General features: G+C 37.8%; 2 protein-coding genes across 2 annotated transcripts in view; one reads left to right on the forward strand and one right to left on the reverse strand.

Moving 5' to 3' along the window:
- Positions 1-4,105, forward strand: part of LOC140143478 (pre-mRNA 3' end processing protein WDR33-like) — a 62,540-nt gene extending 58,435 nt beyond the window's left edge. Inside the window, exon 16 of the mRNA XM_072165311.1 lies at positions 617-4,105. Coding sequence (XP_072021412.1) covers positions 617-1,653 — 1,037 coding nt within the window. The 3' untranslated portion in view covers positions 1,654-4,105. The remainder of the gene's footprint in view (positions 1-616) is intronic.
- A 6,507-nt stretch (positions 4,106-10,612) lies between these two features.
- LOC140143476 (cytochrome b5 domain-containing protein 1-like) lies at positions 10,613-17,333 on the reverse strand. The gene is made up of 4 exons (XM_072165309.1): positions 17,131-17,333; positions 14,718-14,794; positions 12,271-12,489; positions 10,613-11,446 (listed from the first exon to the last, which is right to left on the reverse strand). The coding sequence occupies exons 1-4, from the start codon at positions 17,246-17,248 to the stop codon at positions 11,216-11,218; spliced, it is 645 nt and encodes a 214-aa protein (XP_072021410.1). The 5' UTR covers positions 17,249-17,333; the 3' UTR covers positions 10,613-11,215.
- Between the last annotated feature and the right edge of the window lie 190 nt (positions 17,334-17,523).

Genomic DNA, 17,523 nt, shown 5'->3' on the forward strand with positions numbered 1-17,523 from the left:
ACAGGTATTGGCTGTTTGATTTAATTTGGACATATTTGTCTTTATTTAGAATATACAGGGGTGAACACAACTGGTACCTTAATTCTTTGGCTTAATTTATTATACTCTGGGCAAAACAGGAATACCCACAATTCCCCATGCCTGAAGAAAGATGGCAGTGAGTTCTGATTCTCCTTCTCTACTTTTGTGGTTCACGATAATGCTTCATGGCTAAAAGGGGAAAAGGAAAAAAGTTTGAAATCAAAGAGACCGGGATAGAAACAGCACCATTATGTAAACTTCCAGTGAAATACTGAACAAAATATTTTCCTTCACTATATTCCTGTATTTACATCAGCATGTAGAAATGTATTATAATCAGATGACATGATTATATAGCAGCTTTCAGTGAATTATTCGGATGCTTCTTTTGAAAACTAGCCAATTTGAAAATCCATAATAGTGTAGGCCATATGGTAATGTTGCCACTCGCTGGATTTTTGGACCTAGGACTTACTCCACTGCTGCGCTGGATAAATTGGTTCATTTTGGCATTAATAGTTCATGATTAATTGCTTCAAATATGTCAGAGATGTTAAATTAATTTTCCCAATTTTATGTGTTTGCATTTGCACAGAGAGACCACCAAATGACCAACGCCATCATCCACCTGGCCAACCTCCTCAAGCTGGTATGCCACACATGGAACAGAGAGGGCCACCTCATGGGCCGCCTCAAGGACCATCACATGGGCCACCACCACATGAACAACAAAGAGGGCCCCCTGGTAGACCACAAGGCCCTCCTCATGGACCGCCTCCCGATGCACATCACAGACCGCAACAAGGGCCTCCGCAAGGACAGCTACCTGACCCACACCACAGGCCACAACAAGGGGGTCCGCATGGACATCCACCTGATCCGCATCGAAGACCAGAAGAAGGTCCTCCTCATGGGCAGCCGCCTGATCCACACCATAGACAAGGGCCTCCACATGGACAGCCATCTGACACACAACATGGTCAAGGACCTCCACCTCATGGTCAAGGACCACCACCTCGTGGTCAAGGACCTCCACCTCATGGTCAGCCTCCAAGGCATCCAGGGCCAGGTATGCAAAATCCAAGAATGCCAGGTGGCCCTGGTATGCGGGGTCCCCGACCTGTGCTTCTTGGCCAGCCATCTGAACCACATATGCCTGGAAACCAACCCAGGCCTCCTCATCCACGGTCAGAACAAGAGCCACCACCGCCACGCAACAAAGGTCCCCCATCATTAATGTCCCTTAATCTAGACACACCAAATAGAGAACAATCGCCAGCTGATGAGGATTTCAGACAAGGTCCTCCAGTTGATCCTGCTGAGGGACAAGATGTTGATCTTAGAAAACAATTTGGGGGTGGCGGTGGTGGTGATGTGGATCTCAGGAATAGATTCCGAGATCAAGATCACAGAAATCCACAGTTTCCACCAGGACATAGAGAGGATAATGGCAGGTTTTCAGAGGATGAAGATTTCAGACACCAAAGATCGAGAGACAGTCCATCAGGTGGCCCCCTGCACGGGGACCGAATGGTGGTTTTGATCCTTTTATGGCCGGCGATACAGATTTACGCCAGCAGCAACATGGAGGACCACCTGGGAGAGAGCAATCTCCCATGGATCAGGACATGAGACAAGGTGGTCCACCAGGAAGAATACCGCCCAATAGAGAAGAATTCCAAGATTTGGACGACAGGTTTCGAGGAGGAGATGCAGCTCCACGTGGAGACACAGACTTTCGGAGATTCCCACCAAGAGATGAAGGTGGTTTTGATCAAGATCAGGATATGCGTTTCCATGGTAATAATAATAGAGGTCCACCACAGAGGGGTCCTCCTCCTGACCAAGGAGCCCCCATGGATGTTGATCTAAGAAAAGGGCCTGGAGGACCTCTGCCACCTGAAGGTAACAGACCTCCAGGACCAAATCAAGATCTTGATGAAAGAAATCGTTTCGACTCAAGGGATGAAAGAAGGCCCCACCATTGTTGGATCCCAATGAATTTCAACCTCAGAAACGACATTGGGAAGAAGGTCCTGGTAACGATTTTGGAGAGGAAGGTCCAGGTCCTGACGGACCATGGATGGGTGATGGGGGAATGGGAGACAGGGGTCGAGGTGGACGAGGAGGATTTCCAGGGAGGGGAGGCAGGGGCATGCCTAGAGGTGGCCCTGGTGGGTTTGGGAGGGGAAATAATGGTCCAGGTTTTCGTGGTAACAATAGAGGGAGAGGAGGACCACCTCTTCGAGGCATGAGGGGTGGAAGGGGTAGGGGAAGAGGTAGATGAGGTTTACTGTACTCTCTCTTTGTTTCTTTTTTGTCTTCAAGTACGGTATTTGTACATTTGGCTAACAAGTATAATTCGGTTTTTCAAAAATCCATCTTTTTCTCAGTTGTTTTTGACAAGAAAATATATTTTAAAGCAAGTGCAAATGAAGAGTTCAAATGCCAAAATTGATAATTGAGATATTGCAACCAACATATTCCCTAGAATGCTGGCTTGAAATTGACACCATAAATTCTGACATAAAAGGTTGAAATTATGACCAAAAGTAGGCTAAGGTAGTGCATATTTTCTCATTATTTTCTTCATGGTTAACCAGTTATATTTGCCGTTATTTCAAATTGAGAAAACTGGATGTATCGGTTTTTGCATTTGAACTCTTTAAATGATTCATGGGAATATCAAGGGATCTGATAGCAACGTTTGCACAGTATTTTTGTGGGACCTGAGAGCACATCAGACACATAAAATTGCATTGTGAATACTTTTTCTTTTTTATGTATTTTTTCTTGTCACCATTTTGTACAGTCAAACAAAAACCGTGCAATTTGGTAATTGGCAGCTTGACTTACAGTTGGTTCCTGATTGAATGTCATACTTGCACACATACATGCTAGCATTTGAATTCTGAGAAATATATCCTGTAATGGGCTATTCCAGTTGAATCCATACACCCCCAGTCCCCCTGTGGAGGGAGTGTGAATTTCCAATGGAATCTCCCATTCAGAAACTTGATTTGTAATCTATACCTGACAGGGTATATAGTAAATGATTGATGTCTATCAATTGTGACCTGAAAATTTTCATTAATGCATTGCAGTAGTGTTGTCATCATGTTCTTCATATTGTGCAATATGCATGTAGCTTTTTGAGTGCTTTGGGCTATTCCAGTTTAAATCCATACACCCGATGGAAAATGTGACCTTAATCTCCCATGCAGGAAGTGTGAATTTCAAATGGGGTTACCTGAATAGGTGACTGTATTTGAAATCTACAATTAATCTAAGAATTAAGGTCATGTCTTCCATAAGGGGTGTATGGATTTCAACTGGAATAGCCTTTCGTATTGTGCAATGAATGTGCATGTAGGTTATTGAATGCCGTAGGCTATTCCAGTTGAAATCCACACACCTCCGCGGAAGACATGACCTTTTAAAATCTCCCACGCAGGGAGTGTGAATTTCAAGCGAGGTTACCTGAATAGGTGACTCTACAATTAATCTAGGAATTAAGGTCATGTCTTCCACAGGGGGTGTATGGATTTCAACTGGAATAGTCCATTGAATGCTTTGCAGCTGTGTCAGGCTAAGATATATCAGATTTTTTAAACAGTAAGGATATCGTGATTTCATCAAAGTACTGTAGAATGCAATTAATAGTAATAACAGTTCACACACATTGTCAGCAGGTGTAGTGATTGAAATTTGAAAATTAACTGGTTTTTTTAATCTGTCTCGTTTCAAGTTAAGAGTAACGCTATGTTGAATTTCACAGATTCAAATCACACGCTACCCTAATCCCATGGGCGTACATGTCATGTATGCACACGTAGAAGGGTGATTTCCCTTGGAATTGGCCACTGAAATCCAACAAGGTGTTTTTTGGGGTTTTTTTATTTGTTCGGATTGTGACAACCCTGGATAACCCAAGAAAGCCTAGTATTGAAGCTTATTTCCATTGGGGTCCATTTGAACACCGGGACGGGTTGGGAACAGTCAGGGGTTAACACCCTACTCTTTTCGAAACTGGCTGCGAGATGCATGTACAGGTATGGCTCTCTGCACACGGGACAGACGGCTTAACCTCACCACCGAATGACGGACAACATCACTGAGACAATTACCCAATTCTAAATAAACCATGGGGAGAGCAGAAGTCTGAATTTAATCTACAGATGTTGCCAATTAATTTCAGACTTTTTTTTTTCCAAGTCAACATCCCAGCAAATCGCCACCGCCGGGAATCGAATCCGGGACCTCATGCACTAAAGGCAAGTACCCTAACCATTGCGCCACGCTCTCCCTGCGCCACGCTCTTACTGTCAACTTGAGACAAGACAAAGTAAATGTTGATATGTAGAGGTATCATGACATTTGATGTTATGCATAATTTCAAGAGCTGGGTGCAACACTGCCTTATTTACATGTATTTTTGACCATGTACCATGATGTAGAGGAAAAAGGTGAGTGAAGATTTGGTCATGCTATTATAACCGTGTGATGAGGCCTTGCTATACTGGTTTATAGACCACTTGACATGTGACATCATTGCCTGGCAGAATGCATGCTAATTATGGCAATTTCCATTGTTCTTTGCCCTGCAGTGTGCATACACATAGTAGTTTGCTTAGGGCATGTGCATTTTAAATCGCCCACCACATTTCATAATAGAACAAGAAAGCCAGTGTAGTGGTTCATTGAAGCATATCGATAGACCAGTCCCTCGCCTTTGTTTATAAACAATAAACTTCGAAAACAATGGATTGTGGTTGTGGAAGAGATGAGGCAGATTGAGGCTTTTGTGTTACTGTAAAGAGAATTTCATTCAGAAAATTTGATACCAAAATGTAATTGCCAAATATGGAGATGAGGGCGAGGCAGTATTATGCTGAGTGCTCGATTTGATGTGGAGTATTATTATTTCTCTTGCAAGTTTGTCAAAAAATTATACTTTTGAATTGGGTAAAATCATGCAAATATCAGTGAGTAAGGCAGAAATACATTGTGATTTTGTGCTAGCCCTATATGTTGTGCTTATTACACAATGATTTGGTTATAGGGGTAAATGTTGTGTGAAAGGCTATTAACTAGCTATCTATAGTCAAACCTCCAAGTAAAATGAAAAAGTTTGCTATAGCTCTTCTCACCTCTAGATTGGTTGTGACATCACTGAATGTTTTAGGTTGCGTAGCCATGTAACATACATGCTATTCTCAGAATCACAGTATAATACGCTCGCGTAAATGAAGCAAAATTAAAACAATGTCTTTAACGTACAGACGTTTTTTGACGTCACTACCAAATAACCAATATGGAGATTAGAGGAACTAAAGTAGAAACTTCACAAAAAGTAGCACAGCCATTTTGTATGCCTGTAGCATCAGAACTATTAATCATATGTACATAATATAATTATATTCACATAGATAGAAGGATGGTTTATTGAATTCAGGTATTTTTCTTTAAAAACACTACTGTGTTGTTAATATTGATCGATTTTGGATGATGGATGAAAATGTGTATAAATAAACCGCCGTTCTTTCTACGTTAAAAATATTGTGAATGCGATTAATAATTGTAAAGCTATAGGCATATTTATAATGGCTCTGTTACTTTTTGTGAAGACTTTTATTTCATTTATGTTGTGAACAAAAATTTTTGTTTCATAGTTGTGCAGCCATTCATCAATGTGATCTTGACCCTACCCTACTCCAGGATTCTCCAAGTTGATCAACGGATGATTATGATAATTATTGCCCAAGAAAATAAACAGATGATGTAAATCTTTGCCAAACTGATTGTTAGATTTGGTGAGTCTTGAATAAGTCACATTTTTGGAGGGGTGAATCTCTGGTGAGTCATTGTCTTTTCCTGGCATTTGCCTATAAGGAGAGCAAAAAAATTAATTTTGGTGAACCTTAACCTATCAAATGTAACTTTTTGGCGGTGAATCCAGACCTATCGTGTAACCAAGTGTGAATTGTTGACTCATCTTGGGCTACTAATTAATTTGATACTGTTACGATGAACACTTGAGTAGGGTAAGTTTGCCATTGATGACTGCATTAGATTGTCAGTACTAATGAATTAAGTTGCAGAGTTTGGAGGTGTGCAGCACTCTCAGTTTTTTCCAAATTCAAATGCAACTGAAGAGTAATGATTGAAGTAGCTTCAGCTATTCCAGATGAAATTCATACACCCGAAGACAGCCTTATTATTCCACACAGTGAGTGTGAATTTTAAATGTGTGATTCCGGTCACTCCACACAGAAAGTTGTGTCAATGATAACACACAAGCCCTTTACATCCTAAAATCTTTCCCACAATGTCAAAGCATGTCATCAAACACAAATTATGATCCGTTAATTGGCTGCTATTAAAATATTCACGAGTCGTGAGCATAGTCATGGGGAGTTGAACTCAGACATACACAAGAAAAGTTCCCGGGTATTAACGTTTCTGACAGATGCCATTAGCTAATCAGAATCGGCATTCTGGTGTCCATTATGTATGTTTTTTTTCCCACCACCAGATTCAGGTACAGGGTAATAAAAATGGAAAAAAAAGAAAAGAAACAACATTTATACAGTACAAATGGCTGAGTGGAATCAAACTGGCAGCTGAGGAGACTAGGCTTCCATTTGGGTGTATGGATTTCAAAGATAACAACAAAGCAACAATGGTACATGAGTAGGCCTATTGTACTTTCCCATGTGCAAATAAAGGTGTGCGTTTGTAAATGGTTCGGGGTGTGGTAGTGCATTTGTGTGAGCTACTCACAGATCAGACGTAATTTGAATTGCTTCTTGGCAAGACGCACTGATTACATTGAAGGAGCAACACAAATTCTTATTTTATCATAAAATGAGCCTAACACATTTTTTAGTAAAATGTGCAAAGTTGAACTGAATATTTTAATGTTGCTTTCAAATTATTTTGTTTAATTTTGATCAAAAGTTACTCTTCATTCCTTTAGTTTCTTTTAGTTACAATTTATGATTTCTTTATATGGAAAAGAACGTTGTTAATCAATTATTGCATATATTGTGAAAATGATTTTATTGATTTCTAGAGTTGTATTATACCTAAAGTCTGGTATTACATTATTAATCGTCGTTGAGCAGGAAAAACCTCCTATATGTCATTGGCCCATGAACCTCTTATGTAACCTGTTAGCAGTTTTGTGTTAAACATGTACAGGGGCCACAAATACATAGGTTTTTCCTGCCCAACGACGTAGTATTAGGGAATGATTTCCTTGATTTAAATAATTTGCATATTTTTATACTGTGTTTATGGTCTAACAACACTGTACAAATTGTAAGTGAAACCGATGGCTGGATAATAAATTTGTATAAAATGTCTATATTTTGTGGAATTGCTTTTGATTAGAGAAGTAATTTATTGGTAGGATCAGTATTGTAAGTTTATATCTTAGAGGGGGTGTATCACCCTCAATGCACTGTGTGGTCATGTTGCCATGCATTTGTGTGAAACTGTATAACTTGCATGACCAAAGCCACTTTGAAATTATGAATACTTGAAAAATTGTGGGAGCTCTCGAGGTGGCACAAATTTACATGGATTTAAGAGCGTCGTGTCTCTTGGTGGTTGTGGTCATAGCCTTGTGGTTTTACTAAATGGCACAGTACAGGGAGGATGACGTACGTTTACGATACTGTTTCAAGAATTTAGCACTTGATCAACATATTGGTACATACCACTTAGTCCTGTAAAGCACATGCAGCAAGTTGTGAATATTAGTTTATGATATGTACATAAATTTATTTACAATTTATACAACTGCAACAACTGGAATATACTTTAATACAAACAAAATTCTTCCAAGTTTCAAAAGTAAACAAAGTTGATACATTCTTGCAAACAAAACTTATCCCCTACATGAGGAACATGAAATTGAACCATCTTCAAACTAAAAATTAATTTGGCATCAAATTGCACAAAAATAACGGCATTTTGATAAGGCCAGAAATTTTTTGATTGCCCATTGATCCCTTCCGAAGGATAGGGTCAGGTTTTTTTAAAATTGTTTTTGAAGGTCACAGCCAAAACATGTTTGTCTAGTTAGCTTAACAAAATAGCCCAAATAGGTGTGAGTTGAGATATATCTCTACTGTGTATACCATTTATTTCATATTTTTAAAATAGTGTAAAGAAACTGTTTTAAAAACTTTTTAGTAATAGTATGTCAACATTTTTGGGAAAATAACCTTTTTCTGGAACTTCCAAAATTATGGTCGTTATTCTCTTACACAGTAAAACCAAAAACGCAATTTTTTTTTCAGATTTAGCATTGGTCGGATGAGAACAATCAAGCAACTTTTTCTTTTTTGCCTAAGGAACAAATGTTATGTAAGGGTAGCTGATGACATCCGATTTATATTTCAAAAATACTCATCCGATTTATAGTTCGACAATACTAATTGTGCCGGAACTACTTACTGGCCCATTAAGTGTTTCAAGTACATAAATTGGACTAAGGATTTATTTGGAAGCATGATCTAAATGTTTAATTCAAGGGACTCCCCATTTTTATGAACTAATGCACTAATATAAACTGAGCTGAAAAAGAAACTTATAATTTTTCACAAGGTCATATCTTGAAATCCTGTCCATCAAATTGAACCAAAATTACACAGATTTACTTCAATACTCTACTCTTAAAACATGTCAGTAACCAAGCAGTTATCCAACTGACACAACAGCAAAACGCACTGACATGGGACAGCTTCCTGGCCCACATTCACAGCCCAGCCCTGTTTCATGAAAAAAGTGTATGAAAAGCAGAAAGCAGCACCGCTTTATCATCTGTGCAAGGATCTTGTGTGCATTCTCACAGATTTTTTGTCCTGGGTGCCAAATGTTGGGCTGTGAAAGTGCAGGAAGTCCAGGAAGCTGTCCCATGACAGTGCATTTTGCTGTTGTGTCAGTTGGACAACTGCTTGGTTACTGACATGTGTTTTGAGTAGAGTATTAAGGTAATCCTGTGTGTAATTTTGGTTCATTTTGATTGACAGTATTTTAAGATATGACCTTGTGATTCACAAGTTGTAAAAAATTATAAGTTTCTTTTTGAGCTCAGTTTAGATTTAGATTTTGCAATTTTTGCCCATTCAGTTTCACAAATGACAAAAACAAAATTGTTAAACAGAGTGATCCTATGACATTGGGTTATTCCATTTAAAATCCCCAATCCTCTTGTGGAAGGTTTTGGAAGTATCTTCCACAGAGGGGGTATGAGTTTCAAAGAGAATGAATTTATTTGATAACTTCCATTTGAAATACTCCGGTTGTGGAAGATAAAGATGTTAAGCCATAATACGGGGAATACAGGTTTCAAAATGATTAACCCTGTTGCATTTGAAAAACATACTCCCCCTGTGGAAGATATTTCCAAAATCTTCCACAGTGGTAGTGTGGATTTCAACTGGAATAGCCCATTCTTTGAAATGTCCTTCGATTATGGAAGATCACTTGTTCAACTCATAACAACACAATTCCCTTGGATGAGTCCTCAATTTACTCAAGGGTACATATGAGGTTGCCCCCCAACTCGAAATATGGCGGCAAAATTGATCATTTTAGATTAATCAAAATGTCACCCAAGCCTAGTCAGAAAATGTGAACAAACGAAAAATGTGTCATTATTTTTTTTGGGTTTTATGATGACTATAAAATTTAGATCGACTTTTGTGAAGCATCGAAGGTTCAGTGAAATTGTGCATGAAAAACTCCTAACATTAGAAATACCATACCGTAAAAACTCGACAGTTGGCATATGTGCTTTACTATCGAGCGCTTATAAAACATGCTCCATCCTCAAAAGTGTAAAAGGGTTTTGAGCAAATCAGCGAAACACATAGTTATATACGAACAAGTAAACCTGCAAATTTGTGTCTCAATCCCATCAGCTCAGTTGGTAAAGCGCTGGACTTGGGTACAATTTCATGTTTTGAAAGCGCTCAATAGTAAGCACATATGCCAACTATCGAGTTTTGATCTTTTTACGGTAATGTGGAATTTGAATTGAGTCTACATCAGACTCATTTTACTGGGTCATATCACATGTATACAGGGTGTACTTAAAATCAGCTTGCCCTAACAAATCTGTTGGTTTCTTTCAAAGTATTTTTATCCAAGATGTAAACTTTAGAAATATGTCACATGCTATTCCTGAAAAGTCTACCTCAATTGACCAAATAGGCTATTCCAGGTGAAATGTGTACAACCCTTAAGGATAATATGGCCTTAATCTCCTCCATAGGGTGGGTGCTGCAATTGAAATTTACATCCCCTGTCCGGAAGATTAAGGTCATGTCTTCCATTGCGGATGAAAGGATTTCAAATGGAATCGCTCATTGCTATGTGCATGTAACATTGTTTCAACATAACACCATGATGGCTGACTGCAGATGCAGACATGCAAAAAGGCTTTTCAATCAGATAAGAATCCATGCCTTGCAAAGTATTTGGTCAATGAAGTTGGAATTTACATGAATAATAACTACTGATACATCAGGCTCTGTGGACCTGGGTCATGGCTAAATTAACCACTTTTTTTTTAAAATGTACATGTACAATGTGCATGAGGCACACTTTGTTTGGGGCCAATTAGGCTATTCCAATTGAAATCACACCACCCCTGTGGAAGATTTTGGAAATATCTTCTACAGGGGGAGTATTATGGCTTTACCTATATCTTCCACAACTGGAATGAGTATTTCAAATAGAAGCTACCTAATTGACTATTCTATTCAAAACTCTTACCCCCTCTGTGGAAAACTTTAGTATAAAATCTTCCACAGGAGTAGTGTGGATTTTAAATAGAATGGCCCATTGTAGTATACGTGTATGCTACTACAAATAAGTAGAGGCTTTCATGATGGGAATCCATATCAAGCCACAAGGTTTCATTTAGGGGTGCTGCTGTTGGATTGAAAAAGTTGTTGAGCTTTGTTAGGACAGCGACTCTTAACTCTGAGTCACACTGACGAAAGCTTGACAACTTTTTCAATCCGTCAACTGCACACCAGATGAAACTTAGCTTCTTTTTAGGAAATCATGATGCACGTTGAGGCACGCTTAATTTGGGACCAACTGTAATATCATACAAGAATGTATGCGACTATATTCAAAGATTCTCTATATATTCAAAGATTGACAATAATAATTATGCCTCTGTCAAGTCATCATTAAAGTACAAATGTAAAGCAGGAAGAAACTCGTCATCATTCATGCTCAGTTTATAGAAGTCCTCATCCTCGTCCACAACACCATTCTGTTCTAACGTCATATCCATGTTTAAATTTACGCTATTATACTTCCAAGTGTAACTGGCTGCGTGGTAGTTCCATTTCAGATACCTATCCAGAATTTCTGTCATTATTTCTTCTGAGCAGACCTGCAAATATCAAAATGTAAAGAAATTGACAATTTAATTATTTGAAATAATTCACTGCCATATTGTAACATTTACTTCAATGTTTTACAAAATTCTGTTTACAATTTATAGTACTTTAGTAGACTAATTAAAACCTGCCAAAATTTTAGATGCAATAGTTGTGTCAAAACCCAAGATTTTGAATCTCGATGCATACACGATATTCAAAACACAGTACGGACTTGCACCCAGTGAATTTCAGCCAACAAGTCTCAGTCATGTCTTTTGCAATCAAATATTGCCCTATTTTGTGTATTTTTCTCAAAAGTAAATGGAAATTGGGGGAACTAAAATGAAAGTTTTATTTATAGGATGGGTATTTCAGGGACTGTCTTTTAGAATTTGCAGGAGAGTGTTAAATAGCTCTCCTGGAACCTTCAAGGAGAGCTGTTTTTAGAGCATTACAATAGAATGTAAGAAGAAATTGGTCAACTAAGGAGAACTAACAATCACTCTCTTATATCAGATTTAAGGAGAGCAGTAGAGAGTGATTGCTCTTGCTCTCCTCAAACTTAGGCAGTCCCTGGATTTTTTTTTCAAATGTTCCCTTTTTTTCTCACAAAAATAGTTCACATGCAGGCCCTTTATGTTTTCAGAATCTTGTAAACGTATCCTAGCTGTCTAAATAGCTATCACCACTAGCCTTAGTTACATTTTCTGAAAACATAATTATGAAATTGGAAAAAAATGTCTTGTCCAGTAGTTCAAAAACTCATACTAGCTTGACCAATACAATTTGTGTATTAGGCTCAATCCATCCAATTATATATCAACCTTCTACATACCTCAATAACATGTTCCTGTGAAGTTAATGTGTTGATAATCTTAACAAATCTGGTCTTAGCTGACAGGATACCAATGCAGTAGGATTCGTCTTTCCACCATGGTCTACCAAAGTCATTCACCCAGTCTGTTCTAGGACATGCAGGTGGGATATGCACAAACCTCCCATGTGGTGTGTAGGGGAATTCACAACCAGTTATTGGATCTATATGCCGGCGTATCTGTAATAGCAGTAAACGTTTATGGATTAATTAGAATTGTAAAGCTGTATTCAACCTTCAACAATTAAAAATTATCTAATTAATTTTTTTTTTCAATATTCATTTATTTAAAATTTATTTTGGCTTAGAAAGTTTGGGTTAATACTGGTACAGGCAATAATGTTACTAACTCCCGATTTTTATTTCAGCACCATATGTGTTTATTTGGTTATTTTTTTATTAAGGTATTTATACTCAATTTATCCAGGATGGATATTGACTAATATTATTCCCACCAAAATACCTTTTTTTTTCAGTGGCCTCTACAATCTTACAAGCTCCATTCACATGTCTTGCTAGTGAATTGAAGCACCTACATGTACATGTAGAACCACTGGAAAAAAAATAGTATGTTGATGGTGCCTTCTACAATGAACTTTCAATATAATTTATTTTATTTTGTTAGTTTTGGCTTTCTATCCTAGCAGAATCCTTGAAATTGAAACACTTCCATTTCACACAAACAGGCTGTAATGTAACAGGTCTCCAACATTACAACAATAAAGGGGAGGCAGTGCCAGACACCAGTTCCCAACCAACCCAACGCAATTTGATTTTGGGCCACCAGATAGGCAATGCCAATGCTTGGATTGATATGGGTATAATACCAGTTACCAAACATCTATACTGCGCAAAAAAGTATTTGTTCACTTAAAACAAAAGTAATATGGTACTGTATCTTTTAAAAGACAAATAAAGTAATCAATAGATGGATAATTATGTTTTGCATATTTTGACAGTTTGACACCTCATCCGGTACAATGCAACTTTATTCCCTCAAGTTTAATATACCAATTTGAATGTCAAAATTAGAGCATTTCAAAAATGACATTTGGGGCTATTTCTTTCTTTTAACAAATAGGGTGATTATAATTCCCACCAGCTGTAACGGGTCCGGCTCATCACAGGGTGACAGATCAACAGCCACTATCATGTAAATATTTGTCACTTTTGAAATGCTCTCTTTCTTCATTCATATTGGTATTGTTGGGAAAATTGTGCCGAATGAGGTATCAAAATATGCAGAACAAAATCATCCATCTACTGACTACTACAGGGTGTCCCAGAATGATCTATACCGGAAAAGTTGAATTTTTCTAGGTATGAAGGGCATTATTAATGTAGTATTGTTTTACATTCTAAAATCTACAAATATTTAGCTTTCTTAGAAATTTTAGATTTTTGAAATTGAATGTTTCTTATAGAAGTTACAGGACATTGCGTAAAAATGGTGAATTTAGGGTTTTCACAAAACAACATTTTTCCGAGTTTTATCATTTTAAATGCCGGCGAACATGGATTTGTCATGAAAGTTTGGAGAATATTTGTCCTTAGTGTCGTAGAATTTATTTATATCCACAGTATATTGGCAAACCGACAGCTACGTAATGGAGAAGATTAAAATTGACTGTAGGGACCCTTGAGGAAGTTATATTCTCTGTAATAATGACATTTTTGGGTAAAAATTGTGGTAAAAATTACATAAAAAGTATGTTTTTTAACCTAAATATCTGAAATCATATTGAAATGTTTCACTTAATTCCATATCAAGAATTGTTCAGCGTTGTACGTCTACATCTGCGCCAAATTTGATGTATTTCCTATAATGGAATGTATGATTTCTACAACACCCTGTATTTGGTAATTTACATACTTTTTTTAAGATACTGCTATTGTTGTGTGTAGTAAATTATATTAAATACATGCGGTGGCACTTTGTCAAAATAAAGACCATTGTGATCTAAGGCAGTGACTTCAGCCCGGATTTTTTCCTACCCGGATACAAATTCCATACGGATTACCCGAATTTAAAAAAAAATTATTTTATTTATTTTTTCTGCTTTGTAGTGTCCCTGGACCTAGAGCTAAATGCAAGGATCATTCATCGTTGACTTATTAAAAAAAAAAAAATTGTAGGCCTATGTGTTTTGAATAAATTTGTACTCATGTCTTAATAGAGTATGACTTGAGTACAAATTTATTCAAAACACATAGGCCTACATTTTTTTTTTGAATAAGTCAACCACGAATGATCCTAGCATTTAGTTCTAGGTCCAGGGACACTACAAAGCCATTTTTTATGTTTTTTACGGGTACCCGGTTACCCGCCCGAAATTTACCTCGGGTACCCGAATATGTCATTATCCGATAGTTCGCAGCCTTAATGTGATTCACTAATCAGCACTTACATCTTTAGTTTTCTTGTCAAACCAATGAGAGATGTCTTTTCCTGCACACGCTATAACTGGCTTCAATAACACATCACCTGAACATTGAAAACAAACATTAATTATTATTATAATGTTAAACAGGGCCCAGCAATAATCTAGAATTGTACATTCAACATAATTGATGAGGCAAAACTTTTCAGCATAGAATGCAAAATATAAGGCAACAGGGTCTTAGGCAGGATTTGAAGGTTTGGGTGCGTAAATTCAAAAAACTGGGTGTGTAAATTTAAGATTTGTGTACAAAATATGCCATACTTGTGGGCAAAAGCTGGGTGTGTATTTACAACCGGGGGGGGGGGTACTCAGTACAAACGTCCATACGGGGATGTGCCGCAAACATGGGTATCAATGACCCCTTTTTCAAAGCCTATTTTGGTATATGAATGGGTCCTTTTTCAAAATTTTCTCATTTTTTTCGAAAAACAGCCGCCATTTTTTCCTTAATCTAGCAAAAATTTAAAAATTTTCCCAAAATTTTGGGAAAATTTGTAAAAACGAAGACAATTTTGGTTCAATTCGGCCGAAAATTTTGACTTTTGGTATATCAATGGGTCTAAATTTCTTGAAAAATTGGTATATTTATGGGTCCACTTCCAAAATCTCAGCGGCACGTCCCTACCAAAACCAAACTTGAGTACTCCCCCCCCCTCCGGATTTACAAATTTGGGTGTGTCAAACACTCCCTACACGGCTGGCTTCCTAAGGCAATATAACAGAGCTACTGCAATTACTGTCAACCTACATGTACTTATATCCCGGGGGCACTTCAATATGAAATGGATATAGGTGTAGGGCTGGCACTTTCGCACTAAGGGGCATTCGGTGAGAGCAAAATGTAAAAATATGGGGTCATTGGGTGAGAGCATGATTTTTGGCATTCGGTGAGAGCAAAATGTGAAAAATATGGGGTCATTGGGTGAGAACATGACCTTTTTTTTAAATGGAATCTTTGGGTGAGAGCCGAAAAAGCGCCACAGAAACCTCAAAAATTGAGTATTTAGTTCTAAATGGCTTCAAATTTCCTTGTTTTTTTCAAAATAAGTAACAAAATCCATGATAAATGAAATTTGCTGTTCAAATTGGACTTGTAAGGGTCTTTGGGTGACAGATCAAATGGAAAAATAGGGGGTCTTTGGGTGACAGAGCATGGACAGAGCATGTGTTAAGTAAAAAAATATGGGGTCTTTGGGTGACAGCGATGCTGAAAAAGGGGTCTTAACAGCCCTACATACGCGTCACCTCCAAAGTTGGAGTGCCCCCGGGACTTATATATGTACATCACATGGTCCTATATTTTGCAGTTAACCTTTGACGAGTGCGTACTACCGTCAAGTTGTTGCAAAGTCAGAGCTAACAATGCGTACGGCACAAAGTTCATTCATAAATCTCCAATTGGCAACAGCAGATCACCTCACCAGCAGCTAATCAGCTCTGACAAATTGCATTTTAACGCAACAATACACAATGTACCGGCGCACTTAACCAAGCCCCTGAGAATTGTCAGTTTAAAAACTGAATTCAGCAACTTTATTTAATTTCAGCCTGTTTTTGGTACTTTTTGCCCAATTTCACATGCATTTTTTTATGATTTTCAGGTTTTTTTTAGGAAAGTGCAGTCTCATGCAGGTACTAAAAATGCGCTCAATTGTTAAAGGTTTACTGCAAAATATTATGTTCCTGTAGAAAAAATATTAAATTCGTGAACATCGTGTAACATTCAACTACGCTTGTTACTCCGCGACTAATCATGCTAACTACACGCGCGTACAACGCTACCGTACTCTACGTGTCCATATTAGCGAGGCTATCTGCATACAACTGCTTACTAAGCACAGCCACGCAAAGAGTACCGTATGTTCCACGATGTACACGAATTTGATAATTTTTCTATAGTGTTAGTTATTATAATATACCATGTCCATGACCATGTCAATTGTCATGTACAGGATGTATACGTAGACAATTTCAATTGAATGAACACAGGCTCACAGCTGCACAACATGAACAGTGTGATGATCGTCCGCAAGACTGTGTGATGAATGTTCGTGTGTGTGTGACGCAGAAGTGAATCTGACCATGCCCATGGCATGCCAACTCAAGTTGTAACTTATGACATTCTGAACTGAATTACTATTTTCCAACTCCAGTCCAACCAAGCCAAAAATGGCATGGTCATGCGTTTCAGGATCTGGATTAAATCGAAAATAGTTATATACGCACAGACATGACAGATATGAATGCCGTCGGATCGCATACAGCTGTTTGCAGCTGTTTTCATTTAATTGAAATTCCCAGTACAGACAGAACTTAGAACTAAAAATTCATGAATTGCAATGTAAAACTAGAATTTTATTTATTTTTTTAAGCTTACCAGAATATTTCTCTGCTAATGGAGTTAAATCGTACACTTTTCCCAAAAACGACACCCAGAGGTCTTTGAGAGTATTGTGCACTGATACCTCATTTGGTGTATAATATTTCGGACGCATTTTAAGCGGAAATATATTCCTCTCTCAAAATAAAATACACGTCAACTTCGCATCGGCTTCCCGTTGCTAAGAAATTAGATTACCCGGATGTTGGGATATCCCTTTGTGTGTTTGTTTTAACATATCACTACATTTCTCCACTTAGGGATTCCCTTATTTTTCTTTAAAAATATTATTGTGAAGCTAAATTTATTCCTGAAAAACAATAAACCTATTGCTTGACATCCTAAATCAATCCATGAAATTTTAACATCAAGTACTGTTACTTTTACAGA

This window comes from Amphiura filiformis, unplaced genomic scaffold (genome assembly GCF_039555335.1).
Source record: "Amphiura filiformis unplaced genomic scaffold, Afil_fr2py scaffold_22, whole genome shotgun sequence".
NCBI lineage: Eukaryota > Metazoa > Echinodermata > Ophiuroidea > Amphilepidida > Amphiuridae > Amphiura > Amphiura filiformis.

Coding starts and splice junctions, on each gene's coding strand:
- LOC140143476 (XM_072165309.1), bottom strand. CDS start 17,248: ATGCGTCCGAAATATTATACACCAAATGAGGTATCAGTGCACAATACT. Junction 14,795..17,130: donor ATTAGCAGAGAAATATTCTG/GTAAGCTTAAAA, acceptor TTCAATGTTCAG/GTGATGTGTTATTGAAGCCA. Junction 12,490..14,717: donor TTGACAAGAAAACTAAAGAT/GTAAGTGCTGAT, acceptor CTGCTATTACAG/ATACGCCGGCATATAGATCC.